Source organism: Scomber japonicus, chromosome 5, assembly GCF_027409825.1.
Source record: "Scomber japonicus isolate fScoJap1 chromosome 5, fScoJap1.pri, whole genome shotgun sequence".
Classification (NCBI taxonomy): Eukaryota; Metazoa; Chordata; class Actinopteri; order Scombriformes; family Scombridae; genus Scomber; species Scomber japonicus.
The window spans coordinates 11,660,808-11,678,190 of NC_070582.1; the positions used below are offsets into that span (position 1 = coordinate 11,660,808).

General features: G+C 40.1%; 1 protein-coding gene across 1 annotated transcript; it reads right to left on the reverse strand.

Moving 5' to 3' along the window:
- Positions 1-1,020: 1,020 nt before the first annotated feature.
- Positions 1,021-16,795, reverse strand: LOC128359233 (unconventional myosin-Va-like). The gene is made up of 40 exons (XM_053319686.1): positions 16,769-16,795; positions 16,274-16,384; positions 15,479-15,650; positions 15,097-15,241; positions 14,807-14,963; positions 14,568-14,711; positions 14,087-14,168; positions 13,774-13,881; positions 13,574-13,680; positions 13,184-13,449; positions 13,011-13,092; positions 12,788-12,928; positions 12,535-12,660; positions 11,587-11,670; positions 11,162-11,278; positions 10,812-10,909; positions 10,620-10,706; positions 10,390-10,498; positions 10,071-10,282; positions 9,823-9,979; positions 8,771-9,010; positions 8,362-8,610; positions 7,734-7,827; positions 7,504-7,649; positions 7,133-7,246; positions 6,312-6,446; positions 6,118-6,174; positions 5,676-5,903; positions 5,486-5,553; positions 5,330-5,404; positions 5,045-5,243; positions 4,567-4,660; positions 4,320-4,463; positions 4,056-4,210; positions 3,878-3,967; positions 3,635-3,785; positions 3,243-3,525; positions 2,001-2,175; positions 1,828-1,908; positions 1,021-1,738 (listed from the first exon to the last, which is right to left on the reverse strand). Exons 1-40 carry the CDS (start codon positions 16,793-16,795, stop codon positions 1,586-1,588), a joined length of 5,463 nt encoding a protein of 1,820 aa, XP_053175661.1. The 3' UTR covers positions 1,021-1,585.
- Between the last annotated feature and the right edge of the window lie 588 nt (positions 16,796-17,383).

Below are 17,383 nucleotides of genomic sequence, written 5' to 3' on the forward strand. Positions count from 1 at the left end.
TGTTACTTATCTGGAATATTTGCAATATTTCTTATGTAACACTGGATGCTTTCATATCTTAATGCCTTCTAAATATAATTCAGGCTAATCCATTGGAAAGAGAAAATCACTCCTTGGCTGAATGTCTCATGATTCACATGCTCATTACAGTATTTAGTAATTAACTAGTTATTTCATTACAATAATAGCCCGTTGATTTCAAAGCATCTGAATGCCTAAAGGACGTCCTGGTTTTATTCTGAAGGCCCTCACACTCATCCCGCAGGTTGGTTTTTGTCTCTTCCTGGTTGGATTGTCGTGTGCGCGCGTGCCGCTCACCTGTTGCGGACTTTGACTGCTGACTCCGCCCCTCTGTCTTGTGACAGGGTGGGTGTGCTCGTTTGAACAAGGATTCAGTCAACAAAAGAAACCGGATACGAGTTTAAACCATATGTGAACGCATTTTAAGCCACTGCTTCACCGCAAGAGTTAGATGACAAAGATTTCAGCATCCTAAACTTATATGACCCACTTGAGCAAAAGTGGGAAACACTGGCAAAACTGGCCTGATAAATTATAATAAGAGGAAACACACCCCTACATTCCTTGGGCACACAGCTGAAAAACTTTAAACCAAGAGGTTAATCATTTGTGAATTTTAGCCATTTTCATATACACAGTAATAATGAAGAAAATCAATAAAAAAAAGAGAGACGGAGGAATTTAATCTTCCTCCTACCTGTGCTATGCTGCATGTAGGAGGATGGCCGGGACATACTGTAAATTCATATTAAAGAAGTGAGGGGGAAAAATGAGTTACATCAGTCCATGACTTGGATTCGTAATCAACACCTCTCAATGTCAAGGACTCCTGAATAAATGAGAATCAGAGTACACTCACTTCATTACATAACTGCCTTTGGAGGATAGAGCAGTGAGTGTATCAGCCTCAAAAGAGAAATACAAAGTGCAAATGAAATAATCCACATTTTCTTTCCTTTGTGCAGAAATATTAAGAACTTCACGCCATCTTACTGAAAAGCCAGCCTTTATTATGACCGACAATATTAAGACTGGTTAAATACATCATTAATAATAATAATAATAATAATAATAATTTGGTTTCGTTCACCTTCATCCTGACATAAATACCTTCACCTGATAGATTAGTCGTTACAGAAATAAAACAGTCCTCCCAAATTTCATCACAACACATTTTCAGCAGTTAATGTGCAGTGTGCTCCTGGTCATCCATTTTTAAAAACCATGCCCCCTGACACAAGTCATCAGAGTATGTTTATATATCATGTTGTTATTAAGACTGCAGGAAAACTACCAATCTATCTATCTGCACATGTTGAAGTGATACATACATTTGGTGTAGCAAGAAATTACCTTTGAAAGACTGTTTTTGCATATTCACTGCTCATTAAGTTATTACTCTTTGGCTTACAGTGTTAAAAATACAGATGCATGTAAACGACATTTCCTTATTCTGTTGTAGAATTACAATATTCACCTATCATGAAACATTAGATACAAACTTTGGTGTTTCTACTCTGGTAAACTGAAGTCAGAGAACAAGGTGTGAGTTTTGAAAGTTGGTCTAGATGCGAGTCAGGAAGCTCAGATTAAGGCTAGCAGGGATCTGGATGGTCTCCAAAGCCACAGCGGAGGATGTGAAGGGAAGCATGACAGAGAAGATCTTCTTGGCATCCATCATCAGCGTGGATGACTCAACTCTGTCTTTCAAAAGGGTCTGAAATATGAAAAAAAAAAAGAGTAAAAAGTTGATAGCTTGGCTGAGTTTACTGTAGAAGCATCATAAGCCACAGTTTAATAACTCACTTTCATGGTTTCGATGAAGCTGGTTGTCACTCGCTCTTCAAATTCAATCACTGGGGTGTACAAGGTCAACACTTTTAAAATCTGGGAGGAAGAAAAAAACAAAGAAGTGTTCAAGGCAGAGAAAAATATTATGTCTCCAGATAAAGAAGGCTGAACGTCCGCTGATGACGGACCTGTGCTGTGGTGAGGGCAGTGCACATGGTGCAGATAGCTTTGGCGTCTGCTTCAGTCTTCTTCTTGATCTGCAGAAGCTGTGCGGCCTGTATGAGAGGCTCCAGAGTCTCCTTGGCACCGCAGTCTGCCAGGTCTCTCTCCGTCAGCCACTCCTCCAACTGCCAAACATTGTACCTGCAGACCCAGGCATCGGGAAAATGAATCAGATTAAATCAGATAGTAATAATATACTGCCTATCACCCTAAAGTTAATGTTTTTTAATGACAAAAAAAAAATCACCAATGTTAATGTCTGTGAAGCAATGAATGTTTTAAGTGTGTCAGAGCTTTGAATCTGCAGATAAAAAGTGAAAGTGGTTGAGATTCAAAACTAAAAAGACATGATGATTCATCACTGGACTCAATCATTTAGAATGGGTCAGCAGAAAATATTGTCTTCCTGTACTTGTTAATATCACACAGACACCACTTAACGGCCTGATGGGAAAATAATTTTAGTTTTACAACTCAGATAAAAAAAAGTCTGTTTTGAGGTTTTATTGTAGACCCCTCCATCAGGCCAAAATCTTAAGGCCTCTGTCTGCTTTTTAGAATGTCAAATGGTCTGAAGCGTTTTTCTAACTTTCTGAAACTGACACTCCGACAAGCACGTTCACCTCACACAGGAAGTGGCCAGGTTTGCAGTGGTGAGACGCTAAGCAAAATTTAAACTTCTCGCTCAAGTTCTCTTGTTCATTCTTCACACAACCACTTCCCCTCACCTTTTGTAATTGCACGTTAGTGAAACCTCATGAACCTCCTCTGATAAACAACCAAAAGTATAAGAGTGTGCATTTGTATCCCCATATGTCTCAGCCTTTTCTATTCCGCCAGGGTATTTGTTCAGAACATCTATAAACAGATTCGTCTTGAGCTCATTTCAGTTTTTACACCTCTTCAATACCACTAATCTGCAGTATGAGTAGGTCATGTATTAACAAATGCAGATTCTGCAGTCGTGCATTGTGCAGGTTCAGTGAAAGTTTGAAATTCAGACATTTGATTACACACACCCTTTTTTTAAATGCTATGACACTGTAAACACTCATTATTCCTGTATGTTTTGTAACAAATAAAACCCATGGGAGTCTGACATATTGCCTGAGGCTTGCTTAATGTAAGCAACGACAGACAAATTCCTCCCTCTAATCGAACAGCAAAAACTATGATATCCACAGGTAGACGGGTGTTCCCTGCTGTACCTGATCTGCAGGCCTTTACTCCAGGAGCACATGTCTTTCCGCAGCAGCAGGTGGTTCAGTGTGACAGCGCAGATGATGTAAAACTGCTGTTTGACCACTTGTTTGATGAGGTCTGAGTCCATCCCATGCTGACCCATGGTGGTGTGGAAAAGGCTAAGACGCTGCAGGAGGACTTCCACTGTAACAGCCTCCTCCTCTGGGAAACTGGAGCTTCTTTTCCTCAGGCCAGTTGGTTTAGAGCCCAGAACGCCCTGGATTGCTTCATGCTCCAGCATGCTTGCAACTACACAGGTAAAACACAAAGAGGAAAAACATTTCATGTTCTGGTAATGGTCAGACTTCTGAAGAACATAGTGTGTGTATTTATTTATAGTTAGATTATGTCTCCTCACCTATCAGAGGCATCAGGGCGTCCTCTATACATTTGATGAGCTGGCGGTAGATTTGGATGGACAGATCACCAAAAACTTGCTGATACTCTGACAGTTCAAAGTTGGCCAGGCAGTGCTCATTCTGCTTGACAGTGTTGTGCGTGATGAACACCTGTATAGAGGTAGTGCAGACATCCAAAGTTAATAAAGCGGTCATGAACAGCTGTAAACTTGACTCTGGCATCTAAACAATCTCATGCTTACCTCATCTCCACTGTACTGCTTCAGACAGTTCAGCAACCGGCATGTGTTGGACAGCCAGAAAGAAACCACTTCAAAATCATCTCCTCTCCTCTATTAAAACATCACAAAAACACATTAAAAACATATTAATCACTTTATTGACTCAGATCTAAGCTACTGCATGTGTAATGTACTGCACCTTAATGACCCCTTTAATGCTGCTGATGGTGGAATTGAGCAGAGCGCTGACTCTCTGATCATCGTTAACACTGTCAGCATATCGTAGGCACATGAAGATGATGTATGCTGGAAGCCCAGGGATGAGGCTGACTGCTACACCACGGGACTTCAGATCTGAGAAGATTACATTACAGAGAAAAACACTTAAATAGTGTGTCCTCCATCGATGACAAAAAATATTTAATTAAAAATGATTTGCTTGTGTAAAACAGGTTTGACATACCTATGACCAGACTCTTAAGCAGGCGGCTCTCGTCTCCCTCCCTGTACTCCAACATGCCCTGGTACTCCTTCTCCTTGCGGGTAATGTGCACTGCTCTAACAGGAGCGTTCATCATGGAGTCTTTATCCTTTTGCTGAGTGCTCGCTAAACATAGCAAGGAAACAATAGAAGGATTTACAGGATTAATGTTGTGGTATTTCATTAGAGGAAATACACTGTATGAATACTGGCAATGCTGTGTGATTACCTTCATAATCTTCTACTTTTTTCATGTACACTTTAAGTTGTTTCTTCAACTTGCGTATCGTTTTGTCTTGTTTCTCCTGATGCTCCATGTGTTCCTAAAATGATGCAGATATATGAGGTAAGTGTGAAGAAAAACAAAACTTTCATATTCAGCACAATGTTTAAGTAAGTACTAAAAAGCCAATATGATAGATATTTCTGTCCAGTTCACACTAAATTTAATAAACTTCTAAATAAGCACTTTCCTTACTCTTACTCTTTATATCAATGTAAAAATGCTTATATGTCATTCTTTGCAATACCACAATATCTCCTTAAGTTACAATAAATTACATATAGAAAATAATGAGAATTTCAGAACCAATGCTAAACAGTCATCTATTTATTTTAAGGGAGGTCTGCATTGTGAAACTAGTCATAGTCATAGTAACTGATAAGAGGCAGAGTGACAGATCTGGACAGCAAGTGAGCCGACCCACCAGGTTCTCATTGGTGAGCCGAGTGATCTCATGCTTCAGGATGATCTCAACGCGTGCATCTTCAGGCAGGAGGAGACTCTGGGACAACAACTTCTGCTGCTGCTCCTTTTCTTCTTTCAGCTTGTTCACCTCCTGCAGCAGCTTCTTATACTTCTCATTGTGTAAAGATTCCTGCTCCTGCATCTGGCACTCAAGAAGCCTGAACGACAACAGGACAGCATTCATTTCCATATGGCATGAACTTGCTCGAATGCACTAATCAGTGACACGTTATTACTTCATTACCTGTTGGTTTCCTTCAAACCTTCATAAGCCAGCCACAGCTCTCCATCTTCATTCAGTGTGTGGATGGGAGTTGACCTAAGTAACAACATCATTGTAAATAACACTTAACTGTGCCTGCTGATGGATTAAGCAAGACTGGGAGCCACGTGGTCTCACCTGTTGACATCTTGATACGAGGGGATGTCACTCAGGTCTAATTTCACACCTTCTCCCAATGCAGAGTCCTAGAGGTGTCAATTTAAAAAGGCATACATGATTTTTAGGTAAAATATTCATAACGTCAAATAAAAAATAGCAAAGATTTAAATAATCCTAAAATAAAATAACAAATGTAATTTACAGTCACCTTATGTTTAAGAGCCTCTTGACGGACTATATGTGATCTAAGAAGCAGCACTTCTTCTTTCCGCATGTCCAGCTCCTCATTGGAAGAGGTAAGTTGATCCACCAGTATGTCGTAGGGCATCGTGCCAGGGGCAGGGGGCATCAAAGCGCTATTCTCATTGGTCAGAGACTTCCGCAGAACATTTAGATCCTGCTTCAACCTTTTGTTCTCTGACTCCAGTTCTTGCCGCTAAATTGAATTAAAAAAATACAACTTCAACAAATGAATTATTATTGAAAGATTTAAATACAACAGCAAATTATCACTTATACGTTATAATAATGGGATGACTCCTTGCGGACGCTGTCCTTTTGGGATATTGGTAATAGTTTTTCTGTTTTTCTTATTTAAAAAGTTAAAAATTATTACTGGATCCCATTTTATGTACCTGACTAAGTCATACCTTAAGTGTTTCCAAGTCCAGTTCTGCTCTGCCAACACTTCTCTGCTCCTCTACTTCCTTTTTTGACAAATATACACATTGTGTAAATGTCAACCATACAACCACAAATATCAACCAAAACATAACTTATAGGTCTGTAATTGTTCCAAAACTGATATTTCTTAAAGTAACAAAACCAGTGTTTCAGTGCATACTTTTGCTTTTTCTTGTTGGGCTTCTTCTTTGGTATCCAGCTGCTGCCATAGTGACTGGTTTTCCTGCTCCAGATCCTTCACTCTTCTCTGAAACTTCAGAAGGACTGGCAGGTCCACTGGGGGCTGGGTCTCATCCTAACAAAACACAGCAATCATTGGCTGATGAGTCTCTTCACAGTCTAACTAGAATGCTGCACTAATGGGATTATATCATGGACAAGTCCAGTTATCTTCCCACAGCTGTTCAAAAAAACATTCCCGACAAGTGTTACAACACAAATATCAACACAAACAAGAAGATGTTTACTGTAGTAAATCAGGTACCTGTCTCAACTGCAACCCAAATATCAAATAATGTCAGTTCAGGTGAAATCTAATGTCACGGTTCATGGAAATCTTTTCATAAGAAGCATGTCAACATTGTGACTTTCCCCTCAGTCAAGCGGCTAGTTTTTGTGGTTTAACCTGATCTGATCAAACACAAGCTTCAGTGCTCTGGGGAGAGCAGCACAACATAAAGCCAGTGCCTTTGGTCATATTTTTTTTAACAAAACTATGAACACTGGAAACAAATAATGTCAACTTTGAAATATCTTGTAACTCACTGTGTCCACACCAGACAGCTGCAATTCATTATTATCTACACATGTAAAGCATGTGTAGATAATAATGAATACACTAATATTTTACAGCCACCTTCAAGTCTACACCAGGTGAGGATTTTACTCAAAAAAAAAAAAAAAAAAAAAAAACTCAAAAAGATTTTGGGTGGAACGTTACTTAAAAACAATCGTGATTATGCACCACGTGTTGTACATTACCTCTGTTTGTATAGAGCCTTCCTCTCCATCAGTAGAGCCTAAACTCTGACTGAATTCAGATGAGTTACTGCTGTAGTTGGAGTCAGTCCTACGGTGACTAGGTTTGCTTGAACTCTGTGGGGAGCAAAATATGTTACAGATTGAATCACACCAAATCATGTTGCATAAACAAGACATTTCTTGTTTGTGCATGTAATTTGTACACAGGATATAAGATGTCACACTCCATAAAATGTATAATGTAAAAAGTCAACTGTACAACTACTGAACTCCACTGTTTAAGTGATTGTGGTTTGTGACAGTATCTTGAAACTCATAACACATGACATGTAAAGCTGTAATTACAGTAACAAAAATGAAGGTTTCCTCACAATGCTGACATTCATCTCCTCCTTCAGATCTCTGTGCCGCTCCTCCAGATGCAGGTGCTCACTGAGCAGACTTTGGTAGCGGGAGCGTTCTTCAGTTAAGTCTTTCTCCAGCTGTTTGGCGTTTTCCATGTTTTGGGTTTTAGTCTCTGAAAGCAACAATATTGTTTAGTTTGTTTTATGTGTATCCATTACTGGAGGACAGTGGAGGTTTGAGGTGAACTGCTCAGTACCTGTTAACTGTTGGGTTTGTTCCATGATCAGCTTGTTGAGTTCATCTTTCTCGTTGTTTAACAAGCTGTTTTTCATATTGAGCTCCTCAACCACCTAAATGTGAGACAAAGAAAATTATAGGCATTATTCCTATTCATGATAGCAGCCAGGCTTTAAAAACAAAAGCAGAGCAAAAAGTTCCAGTTTTACAAAGTTTGGTATTTTTGTCCAACATAGACCACCACGGTTGATTTGTGAAGACATGAATGAAATATAGGACTGCTCCACTTTTTCCTGAACGTTTCAGGCAAACATTTTTTTCTCCGTCATAAAACAAATGAACATGTAGCTTGAAGAAACAGAAAAGGGTGGCATCACACAACAGTAGTAGCAAATGCAGACCCAACATGAATGTCTGGGATTATAAAAAACAAACAAACAAACAAAACAACAAATGTATGAAACTTTAAGCAATGAAGGATGAGCAGACTATTAACAAAAACTTGGGAAACTGCACATTTCTTTCCTGTATGGCCCACTGTGGGAAAAAACATGTTGGTGTGGAGTACAATATATAACAAGGAAATTACTGTTGATCTTGTCAGCCAGTAAAGTTGGTTAAATTTAGATGAAGTGGAGTAGACCAACCTGATATGTCTCCTCCATGTAGACCTTTGCCTGGACTTCCAGGTCATCTTTCTCTTTGCGGGTGTTTTCAAGCTCCTTTTGAAGGAAGGAGAGCTTCTCCAGCAGCGAGGGGAGCCTCTCAACTTTAACTCTGGCCTCCTGCTCTGATCTACGTAGGTTTTCCATCTCTTTGCTGAGTCTGTCTCTCTCAGTAGATTGGGTCCTCCCCACAACATTTAGCTTCTCACTGAGCTCTCTGTTTTCTTTATGCTGCAGGGGGAGAAACACACGCATGCCGTGCATGTGATATGACGACTCCCAATGACCCAAATTCTCATCAGCAGCATTTTTTGTTACGGTCAATTACAGAGTAAACAAGTATCTGACACAGACAGCACCAGATGTCCATATCGACTCACATTATACTCACCTGCTCATTTATCTTGTGTTGCAACTGCATAATCTTGTTCTCCATGCCAATGTTGAGTTTCTTAAAGTGCTCCACAGAGCGTGCTTCCACTTTCAGCTTCTTTAATTGCTTCTTGGCCACCATGCGACGTACATAACTCTGTAGCAGGACAATGTCTGCCAGGGTTCGTCTGTAACGCTGCCGGGCTAGCCAGCCTTTTACCCACTTCTGGATGACCACAGCCTTCTGTTCATACATCAACTGTGTAAACAAGAACAGATATATGTTATATCAAACTGTTATGTGAAGCAGCAATAAGTGTTGAAAATCCTGTGGCACTATGTACAAAATACAGGATTCTTTCTTTAACAAGATTACTTGCACATTAAAAGTGTTAATGCATTTTTATACAATAAATTGCATTAACACTGTGTGCCTCAGCCTTGCATTGCCATTTCACACGTTCAAACATAAACCAAGTATGTTCCAGTTAATTTCTTATTGCAGTGTGTGAATGACATCAGCTTACAGGAAGTAAAAAGGGCCCAAGCCGTTGCCTAGCAATGAAATTCCTACTGAAACTGTCCGTACTTTATAATTTCCAAACCACATTTCAAGGCGGAGTCGTCAGCAACCTTTATATGAATGTTGTCAGTCTCTATTCATGTGAATCAGTGATAAATGATTACATCAAACAAGGTTCAGACACTGAAAAACAATCCTGCGTTCAAGGCTTTACTCCCTCAACAATGTTATTACAGGAACCTGGCACATCTGGGCTTCCTTAGAGCCGAGAACCTTTCCACATTATGCTCAACTGGCATTCTTGTTTTTTTTGTGCCACCTATTAAATCTAAGTTTGCCTATTGTAATATTCAACTATTATGCTCCACCACATTGAAAACCCCTCAAGACTCCAGTAAACAAACTCAGATATACAAAACAGGAAAGCTAAAATGATCTGAAATTAAGTCAGTAAAATATAATCTGACTACAGTTAAGGAGACTTTGAAGTGTTAAGTGTTTAATCACAATTCTCCAGGCTTTCACATTTTCAACAAGCATGACATTACCTTATAGTACTGTGTTTTAGCAATGTAGGCCCTCAAGTAGCACTGAATCTTGATAGCTGCAGAGCGCTGCTGTTGGTAACGTCTCCTGGTCGTCCACATGCGCACGTTCCTCTGAATGACAACAGCTGCTCTGGTTCTTCGCAGGAAGTTAACATAACTGACAGACATGGAAAAAACCATGTTAGAATATGCTGCAAAAATCTCTATATCAAATTCTCATTCTGCTGTTGCTGCACTGTTCTACTCACCAGCGTGCCTGGTGACCTCGCACGTATCTCTGTATGGTAATGGCAGATTCCTTCATCCTCAGGTACTTCTTGCGTGCCAGCCAGCAGCGGATCGTTTTCTGGATGCGGACACATGCCATTCGCAGTTTGTCTGAGCGCAGCTTCTCCAAGTAAGCCACCTGCCCAGCTCTGAAGAAGATCTTGTTTTTGCCAAACTGATACTTATCCTGGTCCTAAGAACAAAACACAGTAAAGCACATGTAACTTATCATGTATTTTAGGGGGTCTGTGGAAGTTGCACATATTTACACAGGAACTCTTCAATAATTATTAAACAAACCTCGATGAGTTTTTCCAGGAGTTTCTTGCAGGTCTGTTTTCTATCAGGAAGTATATCCTTTTGCTTCATAAGGACCCGGTAACGACTAAAGAATTCCGGATAGGTCCACCTGTAATATTCGTATTAAAAACACACATTTATATAAGTCTATATATTGCACACATACAGTTGTATGTATAAAATGCCCATGGTCATATGCTCTGTACCAGGTGTTGCTGTTGATATGCTACCTAGATGGGAAGCCTGCTGCTGAGATTCGGATTGTTTCGAGGATGCCACATGCTCGTAGCTGCTGCACCGCTCTCACAGGGTCCAGGCTTTAGAAAAGATGACATGCATTACTTTAATTAGTATACTACTCTTTCGTCTGTGCATGTTGTAGATAATCATCTGAAACAGACAAGTGAAATAATCCTGCTCACGTGAATGATTCCTTATGGTCATTTGGCTTGATGCAGCGTACATAGTGAGGAGTAGTCGCATTAAGTGTGTCCATCAGCAAATGTAGAGACTGTCGAAACTGAGTGAGGAGACAACACCGAGTGAATCCTTAATGAAGACACAGTTTAAATATCTAAAAATCACATTTTGTCTTACTATAACAATCACTTAGAAATGATCTAAACATATATTTCTGGTGGCAACTAAATCTACCAGCCAAACCCAATACTGACAAGATCATCAGACAAAATCATGAGAACTGAAACAGCAACTATCAAACTATCATATACCAACTAAATGCCAAGTGACCTCCTCCTCTATATGGCCTCACCTGTAGTCCAACAGTCTTCTTATTATCCCTCTGACCAGGCCTTCCAGTGTTAGTGGGCTTGTTTGTGGAACTTGGTGCCTTCTCATCTTCTTCAAACAGCTTCAGCAGCAAATCAAACTGAAAAGATACATTTTCAGACATCAAATCAACAGAAAAAACAAGCTTGTAATTGAACAGCAGATGGCAGTGTTTTCAATCTAAAAATTCATAAATGGGTGTATTTCCTTCAATAGTTAAGGTTGAACAATTCCAGGGTGTGTATGTGTTCAGCCACTTGCAACACAAAATATACTTCATACTCATATGCTTTTAGTTGAAGGGATGTTGACAGGGTTAGAATTCCAGTGAGTACATGTCTTACATCTATAAAGGACTGACTAATTAGAAAGGACTTCAAATTAACACCTGGAAACAAATTATTTCACCTTGCTGTTTTTCAGCACATTTATCTGTTCCTCGTTGACTGTGTCCTTGTTTTTCTCCAGGAAGCCCATACACTGATACTCCACCTAGGCACAAAAGACCAGGTCACACAGTGTTCTTGGACTAAAAGAGCAAAAGTCATATACATCATCCAGAGTCTGAAGTAGACTGATTAGTACTGCTCTATTATATATATAAAATCATCAAACATTTGTGATGAAGGCACAGGATTCTGACTCTGAGACAAAGTAATTACAATTTCACAGTAGTCAGGATTAGAAAACATGAGTCATACATCCATCCGTCTATTTTTCCACACGCTGTTTGTTCTGTAAAAGGGTAGAAGGGTTGGGGCGGGGGGCTGAAGCCTGTCCCAGCACACACTGGTGAGAGGCGGGTTATACACTGTAAAGGCCAGTCTGTCACAGGGCAAACACATTCACAGATACTGGCAACTTAAAAAGGTATGTTACAGCTTTTCTGACCTCTAGTAGTGATATGGAGCAGATTTTTTGTATGTGTTGATCCCTGTTTTATTTGCATGTGCACACAAAGATGCAACACACACGTCCAAGTAGGTGGGGAGAAACACAGTCCAATGGTTTCATAATATTCCAGTTACCTACAGGTGGCTGTAATTCTCCAAGAAATGCAACAATGTGCCAACACAGACAGGGAAGAAGAAGAAGACTGCAAGCTTAAACAAAACAGAATTTAAAAAAAACTGCTTTGCAAATGTTTTATGAGAAAGGAAACGCATCATCAAGATTACACACAGTGCATTTCAGTGAGTAACACTCAATATAAACTTGACTTCTCAGATTGTCCAATTCCTCTAACCTACTGTAACCCTTAAGAAAGCCCTGTCCATTTCTGTGGTGAACTCTCTTTACTGTGAGGCACGCGAACCACTGACCTCAGCATGAGACATACAACTGTACATGTTATACCTTGTCTGCAAAGTGGTTGATGATGAAGGCTCTGTTTGATAACCTGGGTTTCTCAAAGTGTGCATTCTGCTTCAAGAGGGTGTTGTACAGTTTCTGGGCCCATGTGTCATCAGAGCCTTTGGGCATCTACGGAAAAGAAGAAGAGCTGACATATCAGTTAGTCATGGCCTTACTCATAACCTCCAAACATAGCACAGTGGACATTCCTTCAATGGAACGAAGCCGACTTTAAGTGAAAATAACAGTATTTTACTTTGCACTCCTCATCCAGAAGGTCAAGGACACCCAGTTTGGCCTCGATCAGATTTATGCACGGCTGGTTATCGTAGAAGTCGATCAGTGTCCACGGTATCTGCTCTTTCATGTACTCCTCTTGCTCCAGTTTGAAGACATGCTGGAGGGAGAAATGGGTGAAAATGATTTATGTGTACACTTTGACTAGAAAATGACCATGTTGAGCGAGGAAATCCACAAACCAGGTTGAACTGTTGTTGAAGCTTCTCGTTGGCATAATTGATGCAAAACTGTTCGAAGCTGTTGATGTCAAATGTTTCAAACCTGAAGAAAAATATATATATTAATTAAAATGACACATCTGGCAATCTAAAACTAAATGTTAAAACCACAAACCCGGAAGATAAAAACATACCCATAAATGTCAAGCACACCAATGAATGAACGTTGTTTCGCTGCAGATTTTAACGCATTGTTAATACAGCCGACGATCCAGCTGAAGATCCTGGCATAGATGTGTTTGGCTAGAGCATCTCGGCCATTGACCGCATCCATCTTGGAGACGGACTTGACATAGGTTTCGGTGGTTGTCTTGATCTTCCTGTGACAAAACCAGTGGGCCATTTCTTCACACGGGACCCCCATCAACTCACAAAACACCAGCAAATGGGCGTTGTCTGGCTGAAAATACATCAACAATAATGATGTAGTACGCTGAGTGTTAACGATCCACACATCCTCAATAGAGACACACACGACAAAATACTGAGCTTCCTTGTTTTGTTCAGGCTTAATCAGTATTTACCGAGATGCTGCTTCTGTCTGTTGATTGGTCTTTCACCTCCACATTGCTCAGATGCAGAATAGCCGCCAGAATTTGGTAAATTGCCATTTGAACACTTTCAACGATTCCTACAATGAAAACAAAACAAAGTACAATAAATCACTCAGAAACTAAGAATTTATATGTACAGTACTGTAATTAATTATGTTACTAACACTCACCCAACAGTGAGAAAGCCCTCCTGGTGCTGTGCATTTCTTTGGCATCATCCACTCTCTCTATGACTGGGCTGTGACCCTGGTTAGTAAAGTGGAAGTCATCTGCGCAACCTTCAAACATTAAAACACATAAATTATTACTAAGTACTAACATAGACCCCCTTCTAAAACTGGTACTGCTACTCCAAATGTTTTAAAACAGTGTTATTATAAAAGCTTTTACAACAAATACATTTTTATGCTTATCACATTCATATTTTTCATTCATATTTTTCCAAATCCTGCTAAAGGGATTTTTTTTTAAACTCACACATACCTAATTTGAAAGCTTTGAACTCTGGTAAATGTGAAGATGCACACAGCTGGTAGAATATGTGATAGTTCCTTTCTCCATGAGCCTTAAAAGAGTATAGACAGATATAAAATTGAAACCAGGTTAATGTCACAAGTACAGCAAAACTCTTTGGACTTTATATGCATGCCTGAAGTGCAAACACATTGCTAAACTCAGATTAAAACTGAAATCATCCAATTTTATCTTAAAAACCATTGACCATGCTTAATAAAACCCAATATGTTGACAACTTTCTGAGTCAAGGGCCAGGCAGGCTAAACTGTGTGATGTTTATGCCGCTTGTTGATCGGTTGCTAAGATATAGACATGTTGCATGCCCATGACAGCATTTCAAATCAATTGACTGCTGGCAGAAACACGAGAAGGCAGAGATAAGAAGAAGAACATTCAGACACAGAAAGTTTTCACCTAAATAAGTTCGATTCATCCAGATGATTTTTACCTGAAACACAACTCTAGACTTTTCTAGCAGATAGGTCCTCATATTAGCCCCAATTATGCAATGCTTCTTGTCAAACCCAATCTCGATGTACTTCCCAAAACGACTGCTGTTGTCATTCCTTGTTGTCTTGGCATTTCCAAGGGCCTAGAGATGAAACACACAGAAAGGCTCTCAGTAACTTCTTTTTATCATTTATTTTATTTTCCTGCAGTGTGTGTGTGTGTGTGTGTGTGTGTTACCTCCATGATGGGACTGGAGGCCAGGACTCTCTCTTCAACATTGGCCTCACCAGAGGAGCAGCTGACTGTGGCGAAGTAGCGCATAGCATACTTAGCAGAGACGGTTTTACCAGCTCCAGACTCACCACTCACTATTATGGACTGGTTTCTTTCATCTCTGTGTTAACAAAGATATGATGACATGTAGATCAGGTGTAAGCTAAAACCGGTTAACAGTATCAGCATAAGAGGATGTGAATATTTCACTTGCTTTAAAAAGTAAAAAGGAATATATTTAGAAGTGTTAAAACCTGGCCATCTGTTTGTATGCTTCTTCTGCTACTGCGAATATATGAGGGTCCATGTCTCCCATGTTCTGCCCACTGTAGGCATTGATGATGTCAGCTTCATAGATAGGTAGGCTCTCATATGGATTGACGGCGACGAGGACAATGCCTGAATATCACAAGGAAAAACAAGGTTAATGAGTCTGTATAAAAACATTATAAACTTATTTTATAGACGTATTCATCCAACATGAATATAATACAATTTAGTGCATGTTCCTTTAAGAGCAGCCTGTACCACAATTATCAGCATAATTTAGATTATGTCAGAGCGCACAGTCAGCAGAGCTCCAAAGTCTACACAGTGACAGTGATAGTGTGAGTCAAAGGAGATGAAGTTCATTACCACAATATGTGTAAATTGTCTTGGAGTCAATGAAGCGCACTCTGATGTTATGTAGGACTGCTGGCTCATGGAGGTAGCTGAGAGCTGTGAGGTCATTTTCCCCCACCAGGATGTTTGGGTTTCTTAGTGGTGGAAGATTGTTTGTTTTTGGGTCAACTTTGTAGTTCACCTCCTACAAAATAAAACACAACAAGTTAGCTAGTAGACACAGTAGTTGATTTCATTTCAGACAACCAGTGCACAAATACACAGATCAATCAAAAATACATGATTAAACACAAAATATTGGAATAATGTAATATCAAATGAACTTAATTTCAAAGCTACTTAGAAACTAATATGCTTGACTTGTTCATGTTCACTCATGATTATACTTGGGCCATATTTCCCCACCTTTACTGCATGCCCAAACTCGACATAACAACTACAGGTAGAAACAGCTGCTGGTATAAAGAGCACTGACTGAAAAATGTTTTAACCTTGCTGTTTATGCCTCACTCCATGTATGTTTTAAGCCTTGAACATCAAACAGACTTCTTGTGTTTACTTTGGCACTCAAGCCAAAAAAAATGTATTTGTCTCTTATGGGGAATATTTGTGCATTTACCAACCATCACAGCTGCCTTGAATAATCCCTACAGCACACATAGAGATTTATGAGCCAGTGTTCTTGCACAGAAATGTGTGCATGGCTCTCTGACAGAGCACCACACATCCATTTCCACCCCAGTGCTCTCTTATCTCACTATGTGTGTGTGTGTATGTGTGACTATGTGGGTATTTTGCCTGTCTCACCGTGCCATCTTCCAGCTGCAAAAACAGTGTCTGGTCACCAGGAGTGTAATCTTTGATAAGCTCCGCTGACTTCCACACTTCTGCTGCATCTGGGAGCCATACACGGGCATACTTGATGGACAAGGACAGAAGAGGAAACAGGGTCAAAGCCAACCAACCAACCACACGTTCAGTAAAAACTTCACAAAACTTTCCAGCAGTGACATGTTTCCACCTTGGTTAAATGGCAGAGTATGGCTAACATGAAGTCAGCAGACTGCAGTCATGCGTATAATGTGGATGGATACAGAGTATTTTAAGTGGCAGACATATAAAAATGAAAGGAAAAAACATTTATATAGCTTAAAAAAAAAGAAAAAAAAGAAGAAAGCTCCATAGAAAACACATGTAAGTGACTGGTGAAAGTAAAATCACATATTCTTGACAGCTGAAGTTACAGCTAACAGAGTGAACCGTTGAGCCGGTTAATTTAAAGTTTATTTAACTTGAACTTACCTTGGAGTAAAGTTCAGAGGCTGCCATGACTTTCAGTGAGATCACTGAGCTCTCAATAACTCTTTGTGCCGGCAGAGAGGAGGTTGAAACATTTCGCCCCGAGTCGCCCCGAAAAAGGAAAACATCAACTTTTCCGAGCTCGTCTCCAAACAGGACTCCGTGTAGCTGGGAGGAGAGTTCAGATCAACTGCTACTGCTGCCGCCTCAACAGTCAGTCACACAGTCAGTCAGTCAGTCACACAGTCAGTCAGAGACACGTTTTACTGTCGGGAGGCTAGTGTGCCTCCCAGCGGCCAACTAGCTCAAATCATCTCTACCACAAGAGGAGGAGGAGGAGGAAGAGGAGGAGGAGGTGGTGGTGGAGGAGGAGGAGGAGAAGAAGAAGAAAGCGGGCGAGGATGTGATGGTGACAGAAGAAGAAGAAGAAGAAGAAGAAGTAGAAGAAGAAGGAGGAGGAAGAGGAGGAAGAAGAGGAAGAGGAGGTCGTCAACACTGCTGCCACATGCCGGTGTCAAGTTCAGATGGTTTTGAAGCCCATTTCCGCCAATGTGATGGGAAAAAATGTATGTAAGTCATAATAATGAGAAACTGTATAAACAATAATGACTTAGGAAC

Bases quoted from the DNA above. Each gene is read 5' to 3' on its own strand.
- LOC128359233 (XM_053319686.1), bottom strand. From the start codon at position 16,795: ATGGCAGCCTCTGAACTTTACTCCAAG. The intron at 13,093-13,183 runs GTATGTTTTTAT...ATTTTTCTTCAG, and splicing joins GGTGTGCTTGACATTTATGG to GTTTGAAACATTTGACATCA. The intron at 9,980-10,070 runs GTGAGTAGAACA...CATGTCTGTCAG, and splicing joins CGAGGTCACCAGGCACGCTG to TTATGTTAACTTCCTGCGAA.